This window comes from Cherax quadricarinatus, chromosome 76 (genome assembly GCF_038502225.1).
Source record: "Cherax quadricarinatus isolate ZL_2023a chromosome 76, ASM3850222v1, whole genome shotgun sequence".
Taxonomy (NCBI): Eukaryota; Metazoa; Arthropoda; class Malacostraca; order Decapoda; family Parastacidae; genus Cherax; species Cherax quadricarinatus.
Genome location: NC_091367.1, coordinates 5,600,396 through 5,619,756, shown reverse-complemented (window position 1 = coordinate 5,619,756; position 19,361 = coordinate 5,600,396). Strand labels below are relative to the sequence as shown.

General features: G+C 44.1%; 1 protein-coding gene across 5 annotated transcripts in view; it reads left to right on the top strand.

Moving 5' to 3' along the window:
- LOC128703627 (thyroid receptor-interacting protein 11) overlaps positions 1 to 19,361 on the top strand; it is a 210,690-nt gene that overhangs the window by 146,544 nt on the left and 44,785 nt on the right. For 4 of the 5 annotated variants that reach the window (XM_053798360.2, XM_053798359.2, XM_053798362.2 and 1 more), the window contains 3 exons: positions 15,853 to 15,933; positions 17,385 to 17,471; positions 18,349 to 18,478. In XM_053798360.2, the coding sequence (XP_053654335.1) occupies positions 15,853 to 15,933; positions 17,385 to 17,471; positions 18,349 to 18,478 (298 nt within the window). Of the gene's footprint in view, positions 1 to 2,967; positions 3,193 to 15,852; positions 15,934 to 17,384; positions 17,472 to 18,348; positions 18,479 to 19,361 lie in introns of those variants that run through there. The other variant, XM_053798361.2, reaches the window with a different exon arrangement.

Below are 19,361 nucleotides of genomic sequence, written 5' to 3'. Positions count from 1 at the left end.
CGACACGACATACGAGGTTAGGGGCTAGTGAACCTGGCACTAGCCCCTAACCTCGTATGTCGTGTCGTACCTGCTCTTAGAATCATGCATGAGGCCAGACTCCACTACTACTTCCAGCAGGTCATTCCACTTCCTAACTATCCTATGCCTGCAAAAATAATTCCTGATATCCTTATGATATTAACTTTTTCAGCTGTTCCCTCGTATACCTGATTCCTGCTGTAAGTTTATCCTTGTACACACTCAAATTCTCTGAGTATTTTGGATGTTATGTCTCTGATGGTTCATTTGTGATTTAATGTAGTCAGGTTAAGTTGGTTTAGTCTCTCCTGACAGGTCTCACCTCAGGAACTACTCTCCATGCATACTTCTCCAGTTTCTTACTAAGATTTATTATATGTCAGTTTTATCCTGGCGCTGAATACTACACCATGATGGGCCCGACATATATAAAAGGTTGTGAATAACTTAATATTCCTGAATGCTGCTCATGGTTTTTCCAGACGAGCATTTGTTGCTGATGTCATTTGGTTGATGTGTCCCTCTGACGATATGCTCGGCACTATGCCCACCCCTGCCCCTCAAGGGAGGTTCCTTGACGGTGATGAGGGGCTTTTGATCTAGGGAATTGGATCTGTGCTCCAGTTCCCTGAATTGAGCCTGAATACCTTCCATCCCCCCCCCCCACATGCGCTGTATAATCCTATGGGTTTAGCGCTCCCCTTGATTATAATAATATGCTCACCCCGAGGTCTTTTTGTCTGAGTGAGGTTTTTAGCCTCTGTCCTTCTAGTCTGTACTCAGTTACCGGTCTTACTCCTTCCCAATTTTAATATCCTTGCATTTTCTGGGGTTGAATCCCGGTAGCCTCTTGTTTGATCAATCTTCTTGTTTGTAGCTTTTTTGTATATCAGTTATTATTCTCTTCGTTAATTTGACATCGTTTACAAACAGGGACTCTATCTCCTGATTCTTGGAGGTGGGAAGTACAGTGGCTGCACTCAAAAGGAGGGATTTTAGATATTTGCTGTTTAGAGGGATATCTAAACTGTCGTATCTGCACACCTCTGGCAAGACAGTGATATTGTGAATGATGGTGAAAGTGTTTCTTTTTCGGGTCACTGTGTCTCAGTGGGAGATGGTCAGTGTGTTAAAAAAAATACCCCCCCCCCAAAAAAAAAAAAGTATTGGTCCCAGAACCGAACATTTGGGAACCCCACTAGTTACACTTTCCCATTATTATACCTCAGACAGTCAACCTGTCTCCTTCACATACGGTACTTTTTCACCCGCTGTAGGGCATTTTTCTGTCATTCTTGTATGTTCTTCAAGATTGTGCCCCAGTCTTTTGTGAGGTATGGTATGAAATGCTTTCTTGTACAAAAACATGCAACCACCCCTTCCCTCTCTCCTGTTAGTTTATCATAGAATTCAACAAGTTCGTGAAACAAGATTTGTCATCTACAAACCAGTGTTGGTTATTATATATCAAACCATTTATCAAGTGCTTTACTACTCTCCTGGCGATTTTGGTTATCTTCGTTTGTAACTTTCATAGTATGCAGGTATCACTGGTGTGTGGTTCACCTCTGTCTCCTTAACTATTGGTACTGCATTCCCTGTCTTCAGGATCTCTGGCAACTCTCCCGTATGCACTGAATTGTATATTTTAGCTAGCGATTCAGACAGTTCTTTAGCTCCCTTTCTCACAATCCATGGTGACATTTTGCCAGGTCACGTTGCATTTCATGTATAATAAATAAATAAATAAATAAATAAATAAATGTATCTAACTCACTCAAAAGTTTTACCTCTTTCTCTGTTGTATTTATGCAGCCCCATACCTGTTGATGTATTCTGACTGTCTGACTCTGGTGTTTCTCCTGCCTCCACTGAGAACACTTCTTCAGTCCAGAGAAGGGGAGGATAAATCTAGTTTCTTGGATCAGGAACTCGTTAGGAGGTAAAAGAAATAGACAAGCAAGTGTCATTCTCCCTTCCCAACACTGCGACTAAGGGAGAGTGGACAGGAGGGATAACAAGTGTCTGGAGGCACTGCTGACACCAGCACAATGTCCTCCCTGTAGTGTGAAGTGTGTATAGAGAACTTCCCAGAATTTTGCCACTAGAATCTGTGAAGATGATGTTTGTCTAGAGCAAGCCTCGTCAGTCCTCGGGTCAGGCACCACAAAATGTATCCCACTCAATGCTGACTCCTTTAACTCTTGACAGAGGACATTTTAAACTCAACAGTGTCTTAGGACTTTGTTAAAACTATAGACGATGAAAGACTGGAGGGGAAAAGAAGGAAGGTGAAGGGGAAGGAGGGAGGGGGAACATTGTGAAAGTGCTGGCGGGTTATCACTAGTATTCACTTCGATAACATATGATAAGAAAATAACGGTCAGTAGACGCCAGTTTACCAGCTGAATATAAAACTTGTTGATTATTTTGATCACCCTGCTGCTAGTAGTGGTGGTTGTTGTTGTGCTAGTGATGGTGGTGGTGGTGGTGGTGGTGTTTAGTTGTGGTGGTGGAGTCGTGGTGGTGATTTTGAGTGTGGTTGAGGGCCAAGTGGCACCATGTAACCTGTCTTCTCCCTCTCCTATTTTCCCCTCTCTTTGGAGGTTACACGTGTTAGGGGTCATTGCCACCTGCATCTACACCCTGCCTCACTTCCTCCCCTTACCTCTCTCCCCTTCCCCCCATCAATCCCGCATTACTATCCCATCTCCCCTTTCATCTCCCCATACTACTACTATCTCCCTCCCTCCCACCAAACCTAGATTCTTCCTCTCCCACACCTCCCCCTCTCCCATTGGTAGTTCTCCCTCCCCCTCACTGGGTGTTCTCCCTCCTTCCCCCCACTGGATGTTCTCCCTCCTTCCCCCCACTGGATGTTCTCCCTCCCCTCCTTCCTAGCCCCCATGCGCCCCACCCTTCCTGTTCCTGGCCATTCTTAACACGTGACGTGGGGGCTGCATGCAGCAGTTAGCGTCCAGGCAGCGAGTAGAGCGCATCTCACTCGTTCTCTCTTGTGTCTTGGTGCTGGTGTACCTCCCTCCCTCTAGTGCTGCTGCTGCTACTCTGCTTGATGCTACGACTTCTCTTATTGTTCGTTGTTATTGTGGTGAACATCACTGCTGCTGCTGCTGCTGTCTCGTGCCCAGCGTTGTCTGTGCTGACACTCAAGTATGTATTGTGTCATTATTGCCAACATTCACATCCCTGTCTTCTAACCCATGATTCTCTCTCTCTCTCTCTCTCTCTCTCTCTCTCTCTCTCTCTCTCTCTCTCTCTCTCTCTCTCTCTCTCTCTCCCTCTCTCTCCCTCCCCCTTCCCTCTCATTGCACCAGATCAACATAGAAGCAAGCCTTTGTAAAAAAAAAAATTATCATATAAGGCAGGTTAATGGTCGCCAGGTTATCATAGGTCAGCCCAAGTTAATGATGCTAAATTAATGATGTTTAGTGGTGATGTTAAAACTGCTCGGTGTCACCATTGTAACCAATCCAATGGAAATAAGACACTGACTTTTTTTTCTGGGTTATCCTGGTGGGTAATTTACACTGTGTATGATAACAGTACTTATGTGTACCTGTGTCTAAATATACTTATACTATGTATGTATTACTTTGGTAGTTATCGTTGTTGTAGTCTCTGTCAATGATGATAAACATGTCTACTTAGGTCGAGGCTTAGCTCTTGGCCCCGCCATTCACCTTTGCCGGTTGCCAGACTCCTAATCTCTTGGGCCCTGACGTACCTGCTCTTAAAGCTATGTTTGGAGTCTGCCTTCTCTTTTTCACCAAGATCATTCCCAACCGCTTTGATACTGAAGAAATACTTCCTGACATCCTCGTGACTCGCATGCGTCTTGAACTTCCAGCTGTGTCCACAGTTTGTTTCTCACCTCTCAAACATCCTGTCCCTGTCGACCCTATCAAGTCCCCTAAGTATGTTGTATGTCGTTATCATATCTTCCCCGGTTCTTCTATCCTCAAATGTCGTTAGATCTAATTCCATTAGCCTCTCCTCGTAGCTCCAGCTTCTTAACTCAGGAACGAGCCTACTTACATCTGCACTTTATCCAGTATCTTAACCTGTTACCTCAGGTGTGGGCTCCACACTGGTGCTGCGTACTCCAGGATGGCCCTAACAAGTGTTGTATGTGTCCGAAAAGACTCCTTGTTGAGATATTTTAGAATCATTAGATGCATTGAAATAGATATATTATTTTTTAATATCTTAGAAAATTTGGTTTGAGAAAATTTGTCGGTGTTAGAATCTTTCATTATATTAAGATATATTAGGCTACTTAGATACGTTCGAAAATTTAGACGTTAGAATCTTTAGATGTAAGATTGCTTCTAAGTGGCTAATTCACTACGTTATTCTCTTACGTTTTAACCTACGACGGTACATTGAAGTGGTAACCCAGGATAACCCAGGAAAGCCAGTCAGTGTGTGGCTTATCACCACTGTGTTCCTATGGTCGTCTTCCCCAGGATGCGACCCACTAAAGTAGACTTAACACCCAGGTACCTACTTACTGCTAGGTGAACAGGGACAGCAGGTGTTAGTCACCACACATGTATATTAACACTTGTTTTATAATTATAAAGTGGATTTTTGTGGATTAGTAAAGTGGAAGTGTCAGAGATATTTCTCAGTGGTAGTTAATCAAGTGGTAGGTGGATAGTTCCTAGTGGTAGGTGGGTAGTTACCAGTGGTAGGTAGTTAGCAGAGGTAGGTGGGTAGTTACCAGTGGTAGGTAGTCATAGTTGCCAGTGGTAGGTGGGTAGTTGCCAGTGGTAGGTGGGTAGTTGCCAGTGGTAGTGTACTTGGCACACACAGTGTAACTAGTGGCTTATGATAGATGCCGAACGAGCATTACATGAATCATTGTGTCCCAGTTGAGGCACACTTCCCCCCTCTCTCCCTTGTTACCTCGTAGTGCGTCTGTCTTACAACCAGAGGACTCGGGCTCAGTCTCGGGCCAGGAGGGACCTATGCTCGTCCTAACATCTGTTTACCTAGTAGTAAAATAGGTACCTGTGGGTTGACTTGTGGGTGGCATCCTGGGGGAGGACCTAGAGGTTACCTGGAGGTTATTCCGGGGATCAACGCCCCCGCGGCCCGGTCCATGACCAGGCCTCCCGATGGATCAGGGCCTGATCAACTAGGCTGTTACTGCTGGCCGCACGCAGTCCAACGTACGAGCCACAGCCCGGCTGATCCGGCACTGACTTTAGGTATCTGTCCAGCTCTCTCTTGAAGGCAGCCAGGGGTTTATTGGCAATTCCCCTAATGCTTGATGGGAGGCTGTTGAACAGTTTTGGGCCCCGGACACTTATGGTGTTTTCTCTTAGTGTACCAATGGCGCCCCTACTTTTTATTGGCGGCATTTTGCATCGCCTGCCCAGTCTTTTACTTTCGTAGGGAGTGATTTCTGTGTGCAGATTTGGGACCATTCCTTCCAAGATTTTCCAAGTGTAGATTATGATATATCTCTCCCTCCTGCGTTCCAACGAGTACAAGTCAAGTGCTTCCAAGCGTTCCCAGTAGTTAAGGTGCTTGACAGAACTTATACGTGCAGTAAAGGATCTCTGTACACTCTCTAGATCTGCGATTTCACCTGCTTTGAATGGAGATGTTAATGTACAGCAGTATTCCAGCCTAGAGAGAACAAGTGATTTGAAAAGGATCATCATGGGCTTGGCATCTCTCGTTTTGAAAGTTCTCATTATCCATCCTATCATTTTCTTTGCACGTGCGATCGTGGCACTGTTGTGATCCTTGAAAGTGAGATCCTCAGACATTACTACTCCCAGGTCCCTTACATTATTTTTCCGCTCTATTGTATGGCCGGAGTCAGTAGTATACTCTGTTCTAGTTATTATCTCCTCCAGTTTTCCATAACGGAGTAGTTGGAATTTGTCCTCATTGAACATCATATTGTTTACCGTTGCCCACTGGAAAACTTTGTTTATATCTTCTTGGAGGTTAACCGCGTCCTCAGCAGATGACAGCCTCATGCAGATCCTAGTATCATCCGCAAAGGATGATACGGTGCTGTGGTGTATATCTCTGTTTATGTCTGATATGAGGATAAGGAATAAGATGGGGGCGAGTACTGTGCCTTGTGGAACAGAGCTCTTCACAATGGCAGCCTCCGATTTAACTCTGTTGACCACTACTCTTTGTGTTCGATTTGTTAGGAAGTTGAAGATCCATCTCCCCACTTTCCCAGTTATTCCTTTAGCACGTATTTTATGGGCTATTACGCCATGATCGCATTTGTCAAATGCTTTTGCAAAGTCTGTGTATATTATATCTGCATTCTGATTGTCTTCCAGTGCATCCAAGGCCATGTCATAGTGATCCAGTAGTTGTGAGAGGCAGGAGCGACCTGCCCTGAACCCATGTTGCCCTGGATTGTGCAGATTTTGGGAATCCAGGTGATTTGCAATCCTGCTTCTTAGCACTCTTTCAAAGATTTTTATGATGTGGGACGTCAGAGCTATTGGTCTATAGTTCTTAGCTTAGAGAGAGAGATTTTTTAATTCCCGGAGCCCGGTCATGGGCCAGGCTCGTCTGGTGCTTGCCTGGTCAATCAGGCTGTTGCTGCTGGATTCCCTCCGCCCTACATATTCATCACAGCCTGGTTGATCTGGCACCTGGTTGCCTAGTCAACCAGGCTATCGCTGTTGGTGCCCCGCAGCCCGAGAGAGAGAGAGAGAGAGAGAGAGAGAGAGAGAGAGAGAGAGAGAGAGAGAGAGAGAGAGAGAGAGAGAGAGAGAGAGAGAGAGAGAGAGAGAGAGAGTGACAAACCGAGACGGGCCCAGACTACCTCACACCAGGTAGTGTGAATCTGAACGTTGCCTGGGATGCCATGACACCGCGCTGCCAGACGTCGAGTAATAGCGAATCCTACTGAATTCAAGTTTTCTGTTTCCTCTAAATTTGCATTCAAGTTAGATTAAGTTGATTCAAGTTAGGGTAGATTAGAGTGGGTTAAGTTTATATAAACCTGCCACATTGTAGGTTTATTCTGAACGTTTATCATTGTTAGTACTCTATGGTGATAGTTTATCATTGTTAGTACTCTATGGTGATAGTTTATCATTGTTAGTACTCTATGGTGATAGTTTATCATTGTTAGTACTCTATGGTGATAGTTTATCATTGTTAGTACTCTATGGTGATAGTTTATCATTGTTAGTACTCTATGGTGATAGTTTATCATTCTTAGTACTTTATGGTGATAGTTTATCATTCTTAGTACTCTATGGTGATACCTCTTCATTCTTGGTACTCTTCTATCCTTCATTACAACCCTGCATACACTTCTTTCTCCCACTACAACCCTGCACACACTTCCTCCCACTACAACCCTGCACATACTTGTTCCTCCCACTACAACCCTGCACATACTTGTTCCTCCCACTACAACCCACACCTTCCCACCCTCGTCATTTCCTAGTGATATTAACTCTAACTCTGCTGGAAGGAAACCTTTGAAGCTGTCGTAGCTGATGAGCCCTTATTGGAATACTTGACAATATCCTCATCGCCCTACTAAAGTTTCCCAGCTCAGGCTGACACTACTGGAGTCTCCCAGCTCAGGCTGACACTACTGGAGTCTCCCAGCTCAGGCTCACACTACTGGAGTCTCCCAGCTCAGGCTGACACTACTGGAGTCTCCCAGCTCAGGCTGACACTACTGGAGTCTCCCAGCTCAGGCTGACACATTTCATCACCTTGTAGGAGGCCCATCCTGCCTGATGGGATATAGCAGTCAACATTTCTTATGCCTTACTCTCTTTTTTTTTTTCCCTGTGGATCTTCGTACTTCTCTTCCATTTCTTTTCTCCTTAGTTCTTTGTGTACAGACATGGCCCTTGTGAGTTCTTTGTATACAGACATGGCGTTAGGTAAGACACATATGCAACAGTTAGGTATCTTTATTTCGAAACGTTTCGCCTACACAGTAGGCTTCTTCAGTCGAGTACAGAAAAGTTGATAGAAGCAGAAGAGACTTGAAGACGATGTAATCAGTCCATCACCCTTAAAGTTTTGAGGTGGTCAGTCCCTCAGTCTGGAGAAGAGAGGGATTTGAGAGGGACCTGACCTCCCAACATCTGCGTTCTACTAGTGACCTGTCTCACCTCCTGGCGCTATATAAGGCTCCATCCTGTCACTTCAACTCCATATTGTTTCAAACTTTGGAACAATGCTCTTCTCCAGACTGAGGGACTGACCACCTCAAAACTTGAAGGGTGATGGACTGATTACATCGTCTTCAAGTCTCTTCTGCTTCTATCAACTTTTCTGTACTCGACTGAAGAAGCCTGCTGTGTAGGCGAAACGTTTCGAAATAAAGATACCTAACTGTTGCATATGTGTCTTACCTAACAATCTGTCGGTATTTTATACCATTTTAATGTTCAATACAGACATGGCCCTTGTGAGTTCGTGTACAGACATGGCCCTTGTGGGTTCTTTGTGTACGGACATGGCCCTTGTGAGTTTTTGTACAGACATGGCCTTTATGAGTTCTGTGTACAGACATGGCCCTTGTGAGTTCTTTGTGTACAGACATGGCCCTTGTGAGTTAGTGTACAAACTAGGACCTGAAGAAATCAATGTGCCCGGGGTTGGCGGGTGTCTTGTGTGAAGAACACTCCTGCTTTCCGCAAATCGACCTCCCTCGTGGTTACCATCCAGCACTACAGCGGGAGAGCCAACCAGAGCCACAAGGGCCGAGGGAGTGCCAGCAGCAGAGGGGACTGCAGCAGCTACAGCAGACACACATCACCCTTGCCCTCTCCCTACAAAGCTAATAAATAGATTTGGCTTCAACAGGACTGTGCCCAAGGGAAGCCCCGACAGCACCGCTCAGCCAGTGTGTCCTTCCTGACCAGTCTTACCTCCACACTGACTCATCTCTTAGTTTTCTACTCAACATTGTTCCACACTATACTGATGTATCTACTACACATTGTTCCACACTATACTTAGGTTCCTGCTCCACATTGCTCCAGACTATACTTTTGTTCCTGCTCCACACTGTTCCAGACTATGGAGTTACCTGGAGAGAGTTGCGGGGGTCATCGCCCCCGCGGCCCGGTCTGTGACCAGGCCTCCTGGTGGATCAGAGCCTGATCAACCAGGCTGTTGCTGCTGGCTGCACGCTCAACATTTCAGACTGAGGGACTGACCACCTCAAATTTTTTTTTATCTAAGGTGATCGACTGTTTACATCATCTTTGCCTCGCTGCTGCGCCTCTTTGCTTTCAATTTATTCTCTTCTATATTTGACTGACGAAACCCAATTATTACCTCGTTCTACTCCCTGCCCCGCTCTTCCCTCTCGTATATATATATATACTGGCTCCCTTCCCTTCCCGCTTCTGTGTGACTAGTGAATGGTCTTAGACCAAAACGCCGTTCCGTTGCGTTCTTCTATGTATGGGTTATTTATCTATTGTTTGTGCCATTTATTCTTTCAAGATGGGATTCTGATGGAGTAATGGTGGAAGAAAAACACTGTACACTATTATGGATGCGTTATTATTGGTAGTTGTGGGAAGAGCCTGTCAGCGTCTGCTCACTAAGCCTAGTCAGGAATTGAGAGGGAGGCCTGCGGCCTGGCTGGCTGGTTCGAACGGGGAGTCACGTGATGTCAGGCTTGCAGGGAGCCTAACTGTAAATGGTGGTGTTACTACTACTACTAATAATAAAATCGTTATTTCTGCAAGTACATGTACAAGGTATACAGGCCATAGCTGACATCAATGACGTACATACAGAAAGCTCCTTGTTATGCGGAGTATTTCAGGTAAATTAGGTCATTTTGAACCAGGATGCGACCCACACCAGTCCACTAACACCCAGATACCCATTTTATACTGATGGGTGAACAGGGACAGCAGGTGTCTTGTTGAAACACGTCCTTGTGTTTTCCAGCCGTACCGGGGAATCGATCCCCGGACCTGTGTGTGAGCTTGAGTGTGCTAGCGATCGAGCAACGGGACACCTTAGATGTATCTGTAATTATCACCTTAGATCTATCTGTAATTATAACCTTAGATCTATCAATAATTATCAACTTAGATCTATCTATAATTATCACCTTAGATCTATCTATAATTATCACCTTAGATCTATCTAATTATCACCTTAGATCTATCTGTAATTATCACCTTAGATCTATCACATTAGAGCTATCACGTCAGATCTATTACACTCAACAAAGATACCTAGGTGTTGTACATGCGTCTTACATCATGTTGGTTTTAATGTACAGTCATCATGACGGCTCTCCCGCGGGGCGCCTGCATCACCAACAACCTATTATTGTGTTTCCCTTCATAAATTACACACATGTGCAACACTTGGGTATCTTTATCGTGATATTTCGCCACACAATGGCATCATCAGTCCCATATAGAGATTGGTGAAGATCAGGAGTAGTTAGAGGTAATCGGTTTATCAGCCTAGAGTCTGTCAGATTAATGGACTGAGTACATCGACTCCAGACTGACGGACTGATTACCTGGACTCATTCTAATCTTCACTATTCTTTGTATTGGACTGATGAAGCCACTGAGTGGCGAAACGTTTCCTCAGTAAAGATACCAGTTGTTGTACGTGGCAAATTTATCAACTTGTCAGTTCTCTCAATCATTTATCTTCATCTTTGTTTCGTCTGTTCTGTTGTTTTTTATCTAAATTTAGTGACTGTTACTGCCAGTAACGCAGGAAGAATTATGGGCATGAATTGTGGAATGTGGACCAAAATATTTTGAACCTGCTTTGTGATGTTTATTTTTATAATAATTAGTAATGACAGTAGTAAGTTAATAATAATAATAATAATAATCATAATAATAATAATATAAATATGACAGTTCTTCCAAGGACTCCAGTTACAGTAAGTCACCTTGTATGACTTTTTTGGGTTATCCTAGTAATTTACTCTGTGTATAATTGTACTTAAGTGTACCTGTGCCTAAATAAACTTATTTATTTACTTAAGTTCCTGGAGTCTGTGTTAGAGAGGGAATGTTCTCAAAAGTACTGAGTAACCAAACAATTCTAGCGTCTTGTAAGACTGCTAGAACAAAACTGGAAAAAAGGTGAAGCTTTTAGGAGGAAAGTGTATGGTTAGATGCCTGGCCAGTCACCTGGTGTAACCTGTGTGGGCTGGCCAGTCACCTGGTGTAACCTGTGTGGGCTGGCCAGTCACCTGGTGTAACCTGTGTGGGCTGGCCAGTCACCTGGTGTAACCTGTGTGGGCTGGCCAGTCACCTGGTGTAACCTGTGTGGGCTGGCCAGTCACCTGGTGTAACCTGTGTGGGCTGGCCAGTCACCTGGTGTAACCTGTGTGGGCTGGCCAGTCACCTGGTGTAACCTGTGTGGGCTGGCCAGTCACCTGGTGTAACCTGTATAGGCCTGCTGGCTACTTAATAAAAAAAATGTGCCTGGTTGAGCAGTGAAGGAAGCTTGGCTGAGGTGAGGCTAGGCTGCTAGGGTGGAGACCCTGGGGAACTGGGAACTACGTATTATTTCGTTTACGGCTTTGTCAAGCCGTAAACGGCTTGACAAAGCTCCTGGAGAGCGAAACGTTGCCACAATAAAATGTCGCATTAGTTGCATTTGTGTCGGTAATTCTACCAACATTATTAGTGTGTGTTAATTCAAACACTCATTACCAGTGTTTTCACCACGGCTGCTGCCTCCTATTTTTAGATACTCCCTTGTCCACTGGACTTGTATTTTTGATACCCCTACAGGCTTTTCCTGTTTTGTAAATCAGTTGCCTGTGAAAACTCATGAAAGGTATTACAGGCCTTCCAGCAGTCTAGGAATGTGCATTTAGTCTGTTTTCTTTCTTGCCTTATTTCTGTCATCCAGTCATAAAACGTGAGTAGCCTTAGGAAGCATTTTTCATACACTGACCAAGTACTGTTGGCCCAGGTTAATCCTTGTATTCTCCAGGTGATCCACCATCTTGTTTTAGAATCTTTTCAAGCACTTTTCAGGGTCTGCATATTAGGGATATGTCACAAGTTTAGGGGTACTGGCCCCCCTGCTAAGCAGGTCGAACTCGCACACATTCGTGTACGTGTCCAGCCTATTTTTAAAGTTTCCTGAAGTTCTCGCTTCAGTGACGCTACTCTGGAGTTTGCTCCACTCTTTGGGGCTGTTTTATTATATATGTGTGATATGTCTCTTGTCTCTGTGTAACGTTGTACATCATTGGTTATAATATAGCTTGCTCGGGATCACTGCCAACACTTGTATCCTCGGCTAGATTGTATCTGGATTCTGGAGTCATTGTTTCCTGTACTGATGGTTTCTAACCTTACCTTAGTCATCTGTGTGTGTTCCAGTGATGCTTGAGGCACTGTGTGTTCCAGTGATGCTTGAGGCACTGTGTGTGTTCCAGTGATGCTTGAGGTACTGTGTGTGTTCCAGTGATGCTTGAGGCACTGTGTGTGTTCCAGTGATGCTTGAGGCACTATGTATGTTCCAGTGATGCTTGAGGCACTGTGTGTGTGTTCCAGTGATGCTTGAGGCACTATGTATGTTCCAGTGATGCTTGAGGCACTGTGTGTGTGTTCCAGTGATGCTTGAGGCACTATGTGTGTTCCAGTGATGCTTGAGGCACTGTGTGTGTTCCAGTGATGCTTGAGGCAGTGTGTGTGTTCCAGTGATGCATGAGACACTGTGTGTGTTCCAGTGATGCTTGAGGCACTGTGTGTTCCAGTGATGCTTGAGGCACTGTGTGTGTTCCAGTGATCCATGAGACACTGTGTGTGTTCAGTGATGCTTGAGGCACTGTGTGTGTTCCAGTGATGCTTGAGGCACTATGTGTGTTCCAGTGATGCTTGAGGCACTGTGTGTGTTCCAGTGATGCTTGAGGCACTATGTGTGTTCCAGTGATGCTTGAGGCACTGTGTGTGTTCCAGTGACGCTTGAGGCACTGTGTGTTCCAGTGATGCTTGAGGTTTTGTGTGTGTTCCAGTGATGCTTGAGGCACTGTGTGTGTTCCAGTGATGCTTGAGGTTTTGTGTGTGTTCCAGTGATGCTTGAGGCACTGTGTGTTCCAGTGATGCTTGAAGCACTGTGTGTGTTCCAGTGATTCTTGAGGCACTGTGTGTTCTAGTGATGCTTGAGGCACTGTGTTCCATTGATGCATGAGACAATGTGTGTGTTCCAGTGATGCTTGAGGCACTGTGTGTGTTCCAGTGATGCTTGAGGCACTGTGTGTGTTCCAGTGATGCATGAGACAATGTGTGTGTTCCAGTGATGCTTGAGGCACTGTGTTCCAGTGATACTTGAGGCTTTGTGTGTGTTCCAGTGATGCTTGAGGCACTGTGTGTGTTCCAGTGAAGCTTGAGGCAGTGTGTGTTCCAGTGATGCTTGAGGCACTGTGTGTGTTTTAGTGATGCATGAGACAGTGTGTGTGTTCTAGTGATGCTTGAGGCACTGTGTGTGTTCCAGTGATGCTTGAGGCACTGTGTGTGTGTTCTAGTGATGCTTGAGGCACTGTGTGTTCCAGTGATGCTTGAGGCACTGTGTGTTCCAGTGATGCATGAGACAGTGTGTGTGTTCTAGTGATGCTTGAGGCACTGTGTGTGTTCCAGTGATGCTTGAGGCAGTGTGTGTGTTCCAGTGATGCATGAGACACTGTGTGTGTTCCAGTGATGCTTGAGGCAGTGTGTGTGTTCCAGTGATGCATGAGACAGTGTGTGTGTTCCAGTGATGCTTGAGGCACTGTGTGTTCCAGTGATGCATGAGACACTGTGTGTGTTCCAGTGATGCTTGAGGCACTGTGTGTGCTTCAGTGATGCATGAGGCACTGTGTGTGTTCCAGTGATGCTTGAGGCACTGTGTGTGTTCCAGTGATGCTTGAGGCACTGTGTGTGTTCCAGTGATGCTTGAGGCACTGTGTGTGTTCCAGTGATGCTTGAGGCACTGTGTGTGTTCCAGTGATGCTTGAGGCACTGTGTGTGTTCCAGTGATGCATGAGGCACTGTGTGTGTTCCAGTGATGCTTGAGGCACTGTGTGTGTGTTCCAGTGATGCTTGAGGCACTGTGTGTGCTTCAGTGATGCATGAGACACTGTGTGTGTTCTAGTGATGCTTGAGGCACTGTGTTCCAGTGATGCTTGAGGCACTGTGTGTGTTCCAGTGATGCTTGAGGCACTGTGTGTGTTCCAGTGATGCATGAGACACTGTGTGTGTTCCAGTGATGCATGAGACACTGTGTGTGTTCCAGTGATGCTTGAGGCACACTGTGTGTTCCAGTGATGCTTGAGGCACTGTGTGTGTTCCAGTGATGCTTGAGGCACTGTGTGTGTTCCAGTGATGCATGAGACACTGTGTGTGTTCCAGTGATGCTTGAGGCACTGTGTGTGTTCCAGTGATGCTTGAGGCACTGTGTGTGTTCCAGTGATGCTTGAGGCACTGTGTGTGTTCCAGTGATGCTTGAGGCACTGTGTGTGTTCCAGTGATGCATGAGACACTGTGTGTGTTCCAGTGATGCTTGAGGCACTGTGTGTGTTCCAGTGATGCTTGAGGCACTGTGTGTGTTCCAGTGATGCTTGAGGCACTGTGTGTGTTCCAGTGATGCTTGAGGCACTATGTGTGTTCCAGTGATGCTTGAGGCAGTGTGTGTGTTCCAGTGATGCTTGAGGCACTGTGTGTGTTCCAGTGATGCTTGAGGCACTGTGTGTGTTCCAGTGATACTTGAGACACTATGTGTGTTCCAGTGATGCTTGAGGCACTGTGTGTGTTCCAGTGATGCTTGAGGCACTGTGTGTGTTCCAGTGATGCTTGAGGCACTGTGTGTGTTCCAGTGATGCTTGAGGCACTGTGTGTGTTCCAGTGATGCTTGAGGCACTGTGTGTGTTCCAGTGATGCTTGAGGCACTGTGTGTGTTCCAGTGATGCATGAGGCACTGTGTGTGTTCCAGTGATGCTTGAGGCACTGTGTGTGTTCCAGTGATGCTTGAGGCACTGTGTGTGTTCCAGTGATGCTTGAGGCACTGTGTGTGTTCCAGTGATGCTTGAGGCACTGTGTGTGTTCCAGTGATGCTTGAGGCACTGTGTGTGTTCCAGTGATGCTTGAGGCACTGTGTGTGCTTCAGTGATGCTTGAGGCACTGTGTGTGTTCCAGTGATGCTTGAGGCACTGTGTGTGCTTCAGTGATACTGAGATTGTGTCTCATCAGTTATTTCCAGCAAGCCTCCTAGTTCAAATGTGAATGCCTTGTGGAATTTTTTTTTGTTGTTGCACTTCCCTGTCATTACTAACGGTCAGACTCAACCAAGATTACCAGGGACATACCATGTTTGTTACTACATGCCATCTAGTTATCCTAAAACCATGTACATTGTGCAAATAAATATATCATATTTTATCATTTTTATTTTTACTATTACTAACTACTGCTACTAACTGCTACTACTAACTACTACTACTAACTACTACTACTAACTACTACTACTAACTACTGCTACTAACTACTACTACTAACTACTGCTACTAACTACTACTACTAACTACTACTAACTACTGCTAGTAACTACTACTACTAACTACTACTAACTACTACTACTACTACTAACTACTACTACTACTACTACTACTACTACTACTACTACTACTACTAACTACTACTACTACTAACTACTATGCTGCTGCTTCTGCTGCAACAACTACTATCTCATTCCATTTTCCCAAGGGGTTCTGGGAATTTGAAAAGTCTGTTTTCATCAAAGGTATATCAACATATACGTATTGATTTAATTTAATACATTTTTTTTTTTGGTTTGCAGAGTGATGATGGGTTGTCAGAAGGTATTGGTGGTGCCACTGGCGATGGCAGTCGATGCAGTAATAACAGCCAGGGAACACAGGTAAGATTCATTCTCATTCTCATTCTCATTCTCATTCTCATTCTCATTCTCTCTCTCTCTCTCTCTCTCTCTCTCTCTCTCTCTCTCTCTCTCTCTCTCTCTCTCTCTCTCTCTCTCTCTCTCTCTCTCTCTCTCTCTCTCTCTCTCTCTCTCTCTCTCTCTCACACACACACACACACTCACACTCACACTCACACTCACACTCACTTATTTGAAAGTATGTCTTACATTACCTTCATTTATGGAAAAATAAACACATAAGCAGTATAATTTGATCCTTTATTGACAACGTTTCGCCCACACAGTAGGCTTTATTTTTTCATTGTGTCGGTATTTATACCATGTACTATTTCCATTACCTTCATTTATATTCTTGCAAACTTGCAAAACTAATATATCATCCTTACCAGGTCACAAATTGATGTTTATTGTTTGACATTATGATGTGTAATGTGTATGTGTGTATTTTATTATTATTTATTAACACATCGGCACACTCCAACCAAGGCAGGGTGGCCCGAAAAAGAAAAACTTTCATCATCGTTCACTCCATCACTGTCTTGCCAGCGGGGTGCTTTACACTACAGTTTTGTGTGCATGTATGTATGTATGTGTATATATATATATATATATATATATATATATATATATATATATATATATATATATATATATATATATATATATATATATATATATATATATTCTAGGTAGTATGTTGGTAGACAGTAACCGCCCAGGGAGGTACTACCGTCCTGCCAAGTGAGTGTAAAACAGAAGCCTGTAATTGTTTTACATGATGGTAGGATTGCTGGTCTTTTTATTCTGTTTCATACACATGCAAGATTTCAGGTACGTCTTGTTACTTCTACTTACACTTATGTCACACTACACATACATGTACAGTGGAACCTCAAAAATCGAACTGCTCCCAACCCAACCAATTATGTAAGTGTATTTTTGTAAGTGCTTTTATAAGTGTATTTTTGAGGGTCTGAAATGAACTAATCTAATTTACATTATTCCTGATAGGAATAAATTCGTTCGGTAATGGCACTCGGACAGCCTTCTGGACTGAAGAAAGTTCAATATTTGAGGTTCCACTGTACAAGCATATATATATACACACCCCTCTGGGTTTTCTTCTATTTCCTTTCTAGTTCTTGTTCTTGTTTATTTCCTCTTATCTCCATGAGGAAGTGGAACAGAATTCTTCCTCCGTAAGCCATGTGTGTTGTAAGAGGCGACTAAAATGCCAGGAGCAAGGGGCTAGTAACCTCTTCCTCTGTATATATTACTAAATGTAAAAGGAGAAACTTTCATTTTTCCTTTTGGGCCACCCCACCTCGGTGGGATATGGCCGGTGTGTTGAAAGAAAGAAAGAAATATATATATATATATTTGTAAATTAAAATATTGTATGAGGTCACTGATAAATATGATATGTACAGCTGGAGAGACAGCTGGAGAGGGAGAAAGATGAGCTCAGAAACTGCGTCGTTGAACTCCAGAAGCAGCTGCAGGAAAGTGATCGAAAGGTGAGAACTATGGAAAGTGTAGATTATTATTATTAGTTCCATGGGGTGGCACTAAATCCTGTGGGGTTTAGTGCTTGGGGAATAAGAGGCAATCAGATTTGATAAAAGGGGAGAGTAGGTTGAGTAAGAAATAATTAAATATGAAATATTTTGACAAAGATTCCTAAGTCCATAAAGAACAAAAAGGCACAACACTGACTGGAACATAAAATAACCCACACACAGGAGGAGCTTACGATAACATTTCGGTCGGACTTGGACCATTTACAAAGTCGTTGTAAGTTCCTGTGTGTGGGTTATTTGTGTATTCACAAGTCTCATGAAAATTAAATAACAAAGGACCTTCCAGAAATGGGAAAATGATTGGCAAAAGCTTTTGTAAAGTTGCACAATCCCTCTAACTGTACAAGCCCTTGGCCATAGTTTTACAGAAGCTTTTGCCAATCATTTTCCCATTTCTGGGAGGTCTTTTGTTAATCAATTTTCATGAGACCTGTGAATCTACATCAAAATATCTCATATTTCATTATTTCTTACTTTTATACTCTTATGTACCATACAGTGTTTTTCTAAATGGACTGTAATTACTTGTACCACTTTTCTAAAATAAGAGAATTTAATTTCCTAGACTGAAATATCAGACAGTTGATCTGCTGCTGTATCCTGTGCAATGTTGGGAATTCTGTATAAAACTGTGCCGAACAACAGCTGTGGCTAACCACATATTTCTTTTGTATGCTCTGTGGCCAAGTCATTTCATCTTTGAATTTGCTATTTCCAAGATATCAGTTCAGTGCCTGGTATTCCTTACAAAATTTGTTACTTTCACAACATAATTATATCCTTTTGTTTTGTTCTTAAAGATGTATACTTGCAGGCTGGAACTGCACAGGAGTTGGAGGAAAGATTGTCTTGTGTGATGGCAGAGTGTGTGGCACTGCATGCAGAGAAGGAACAGTATGGTAAAAATTTGGAAGAGTTGGATACTCAACATCAAGCAGCAATTGGTGAGTTTATTTAGCATTAGACAAGGAAGGATGTGTGATGTCACCGTGGTTGTTTAATATATTTATAGATGGGGTTGTAAGAGAAGTAAATGCGAGGGTCTTGGCAAGAGGCGTGGAGTTAAAAGATAAAGAATCACACACAAAGTGGGAGTTGTCACAGCTGCTCTTTGCTGATGACACTGTGCTCTTGGGAGATTCTGAAGAGAAGTTGCAGAGATTGGTGGATGAATTTGGTAGGGTGTGCAAAAGAAGAAAATTAAAGGTGAATACAGGAAAGAGTAAGGTTATGAGGATAACAAAAAGATTAGGTGATGAAAGATTGGATATCAGATTGGAGGGAGAGAGTATGGAGGAGGTGAATGTATTCAGATATTTGGGAGTGGACGTGTCAGCGGATGGGTCTATGAAAGATGAGGTGAATCATAGAATTGATGAGGGAAAAAGAGTGAGTGGTGCGCTTAGGAGTCTGTGGAGACAAAGAACTTTGTCCTTGGAGGCAAAGAGGGGAATGTATGAGAGTATAATTTTACCAACGCTCTTATATGGGTGTGAAGCGTGGGTGATGAATGTTGCAGCGAGGAGAAGGCTGGAGGCAGTGGAGATGTCATGTCTGAGGGCAATGTGTGGTGTGAATATAATGCAGAGAATTCGTAGTTTGGAAGTTAGGAGGAGGTGCGGGATTACCAAAACTGTTGTCCAGAGGGCTGAGGAAGGGTTGTTGAGGTGGTTCGGACATGTAGAGAGAATGGAGCGAAACAGAATGACTTCAAGAGTGTATCAGTCTGTAGTGGAAGGAAGGCGGGGTAGGGGTCGGCCTAGGAAAGGTTGGAGGGAGGGGGTAAAGGAGGTTTTGTGTGCGAGGGGCTTGGACTTCCAGCAGGCA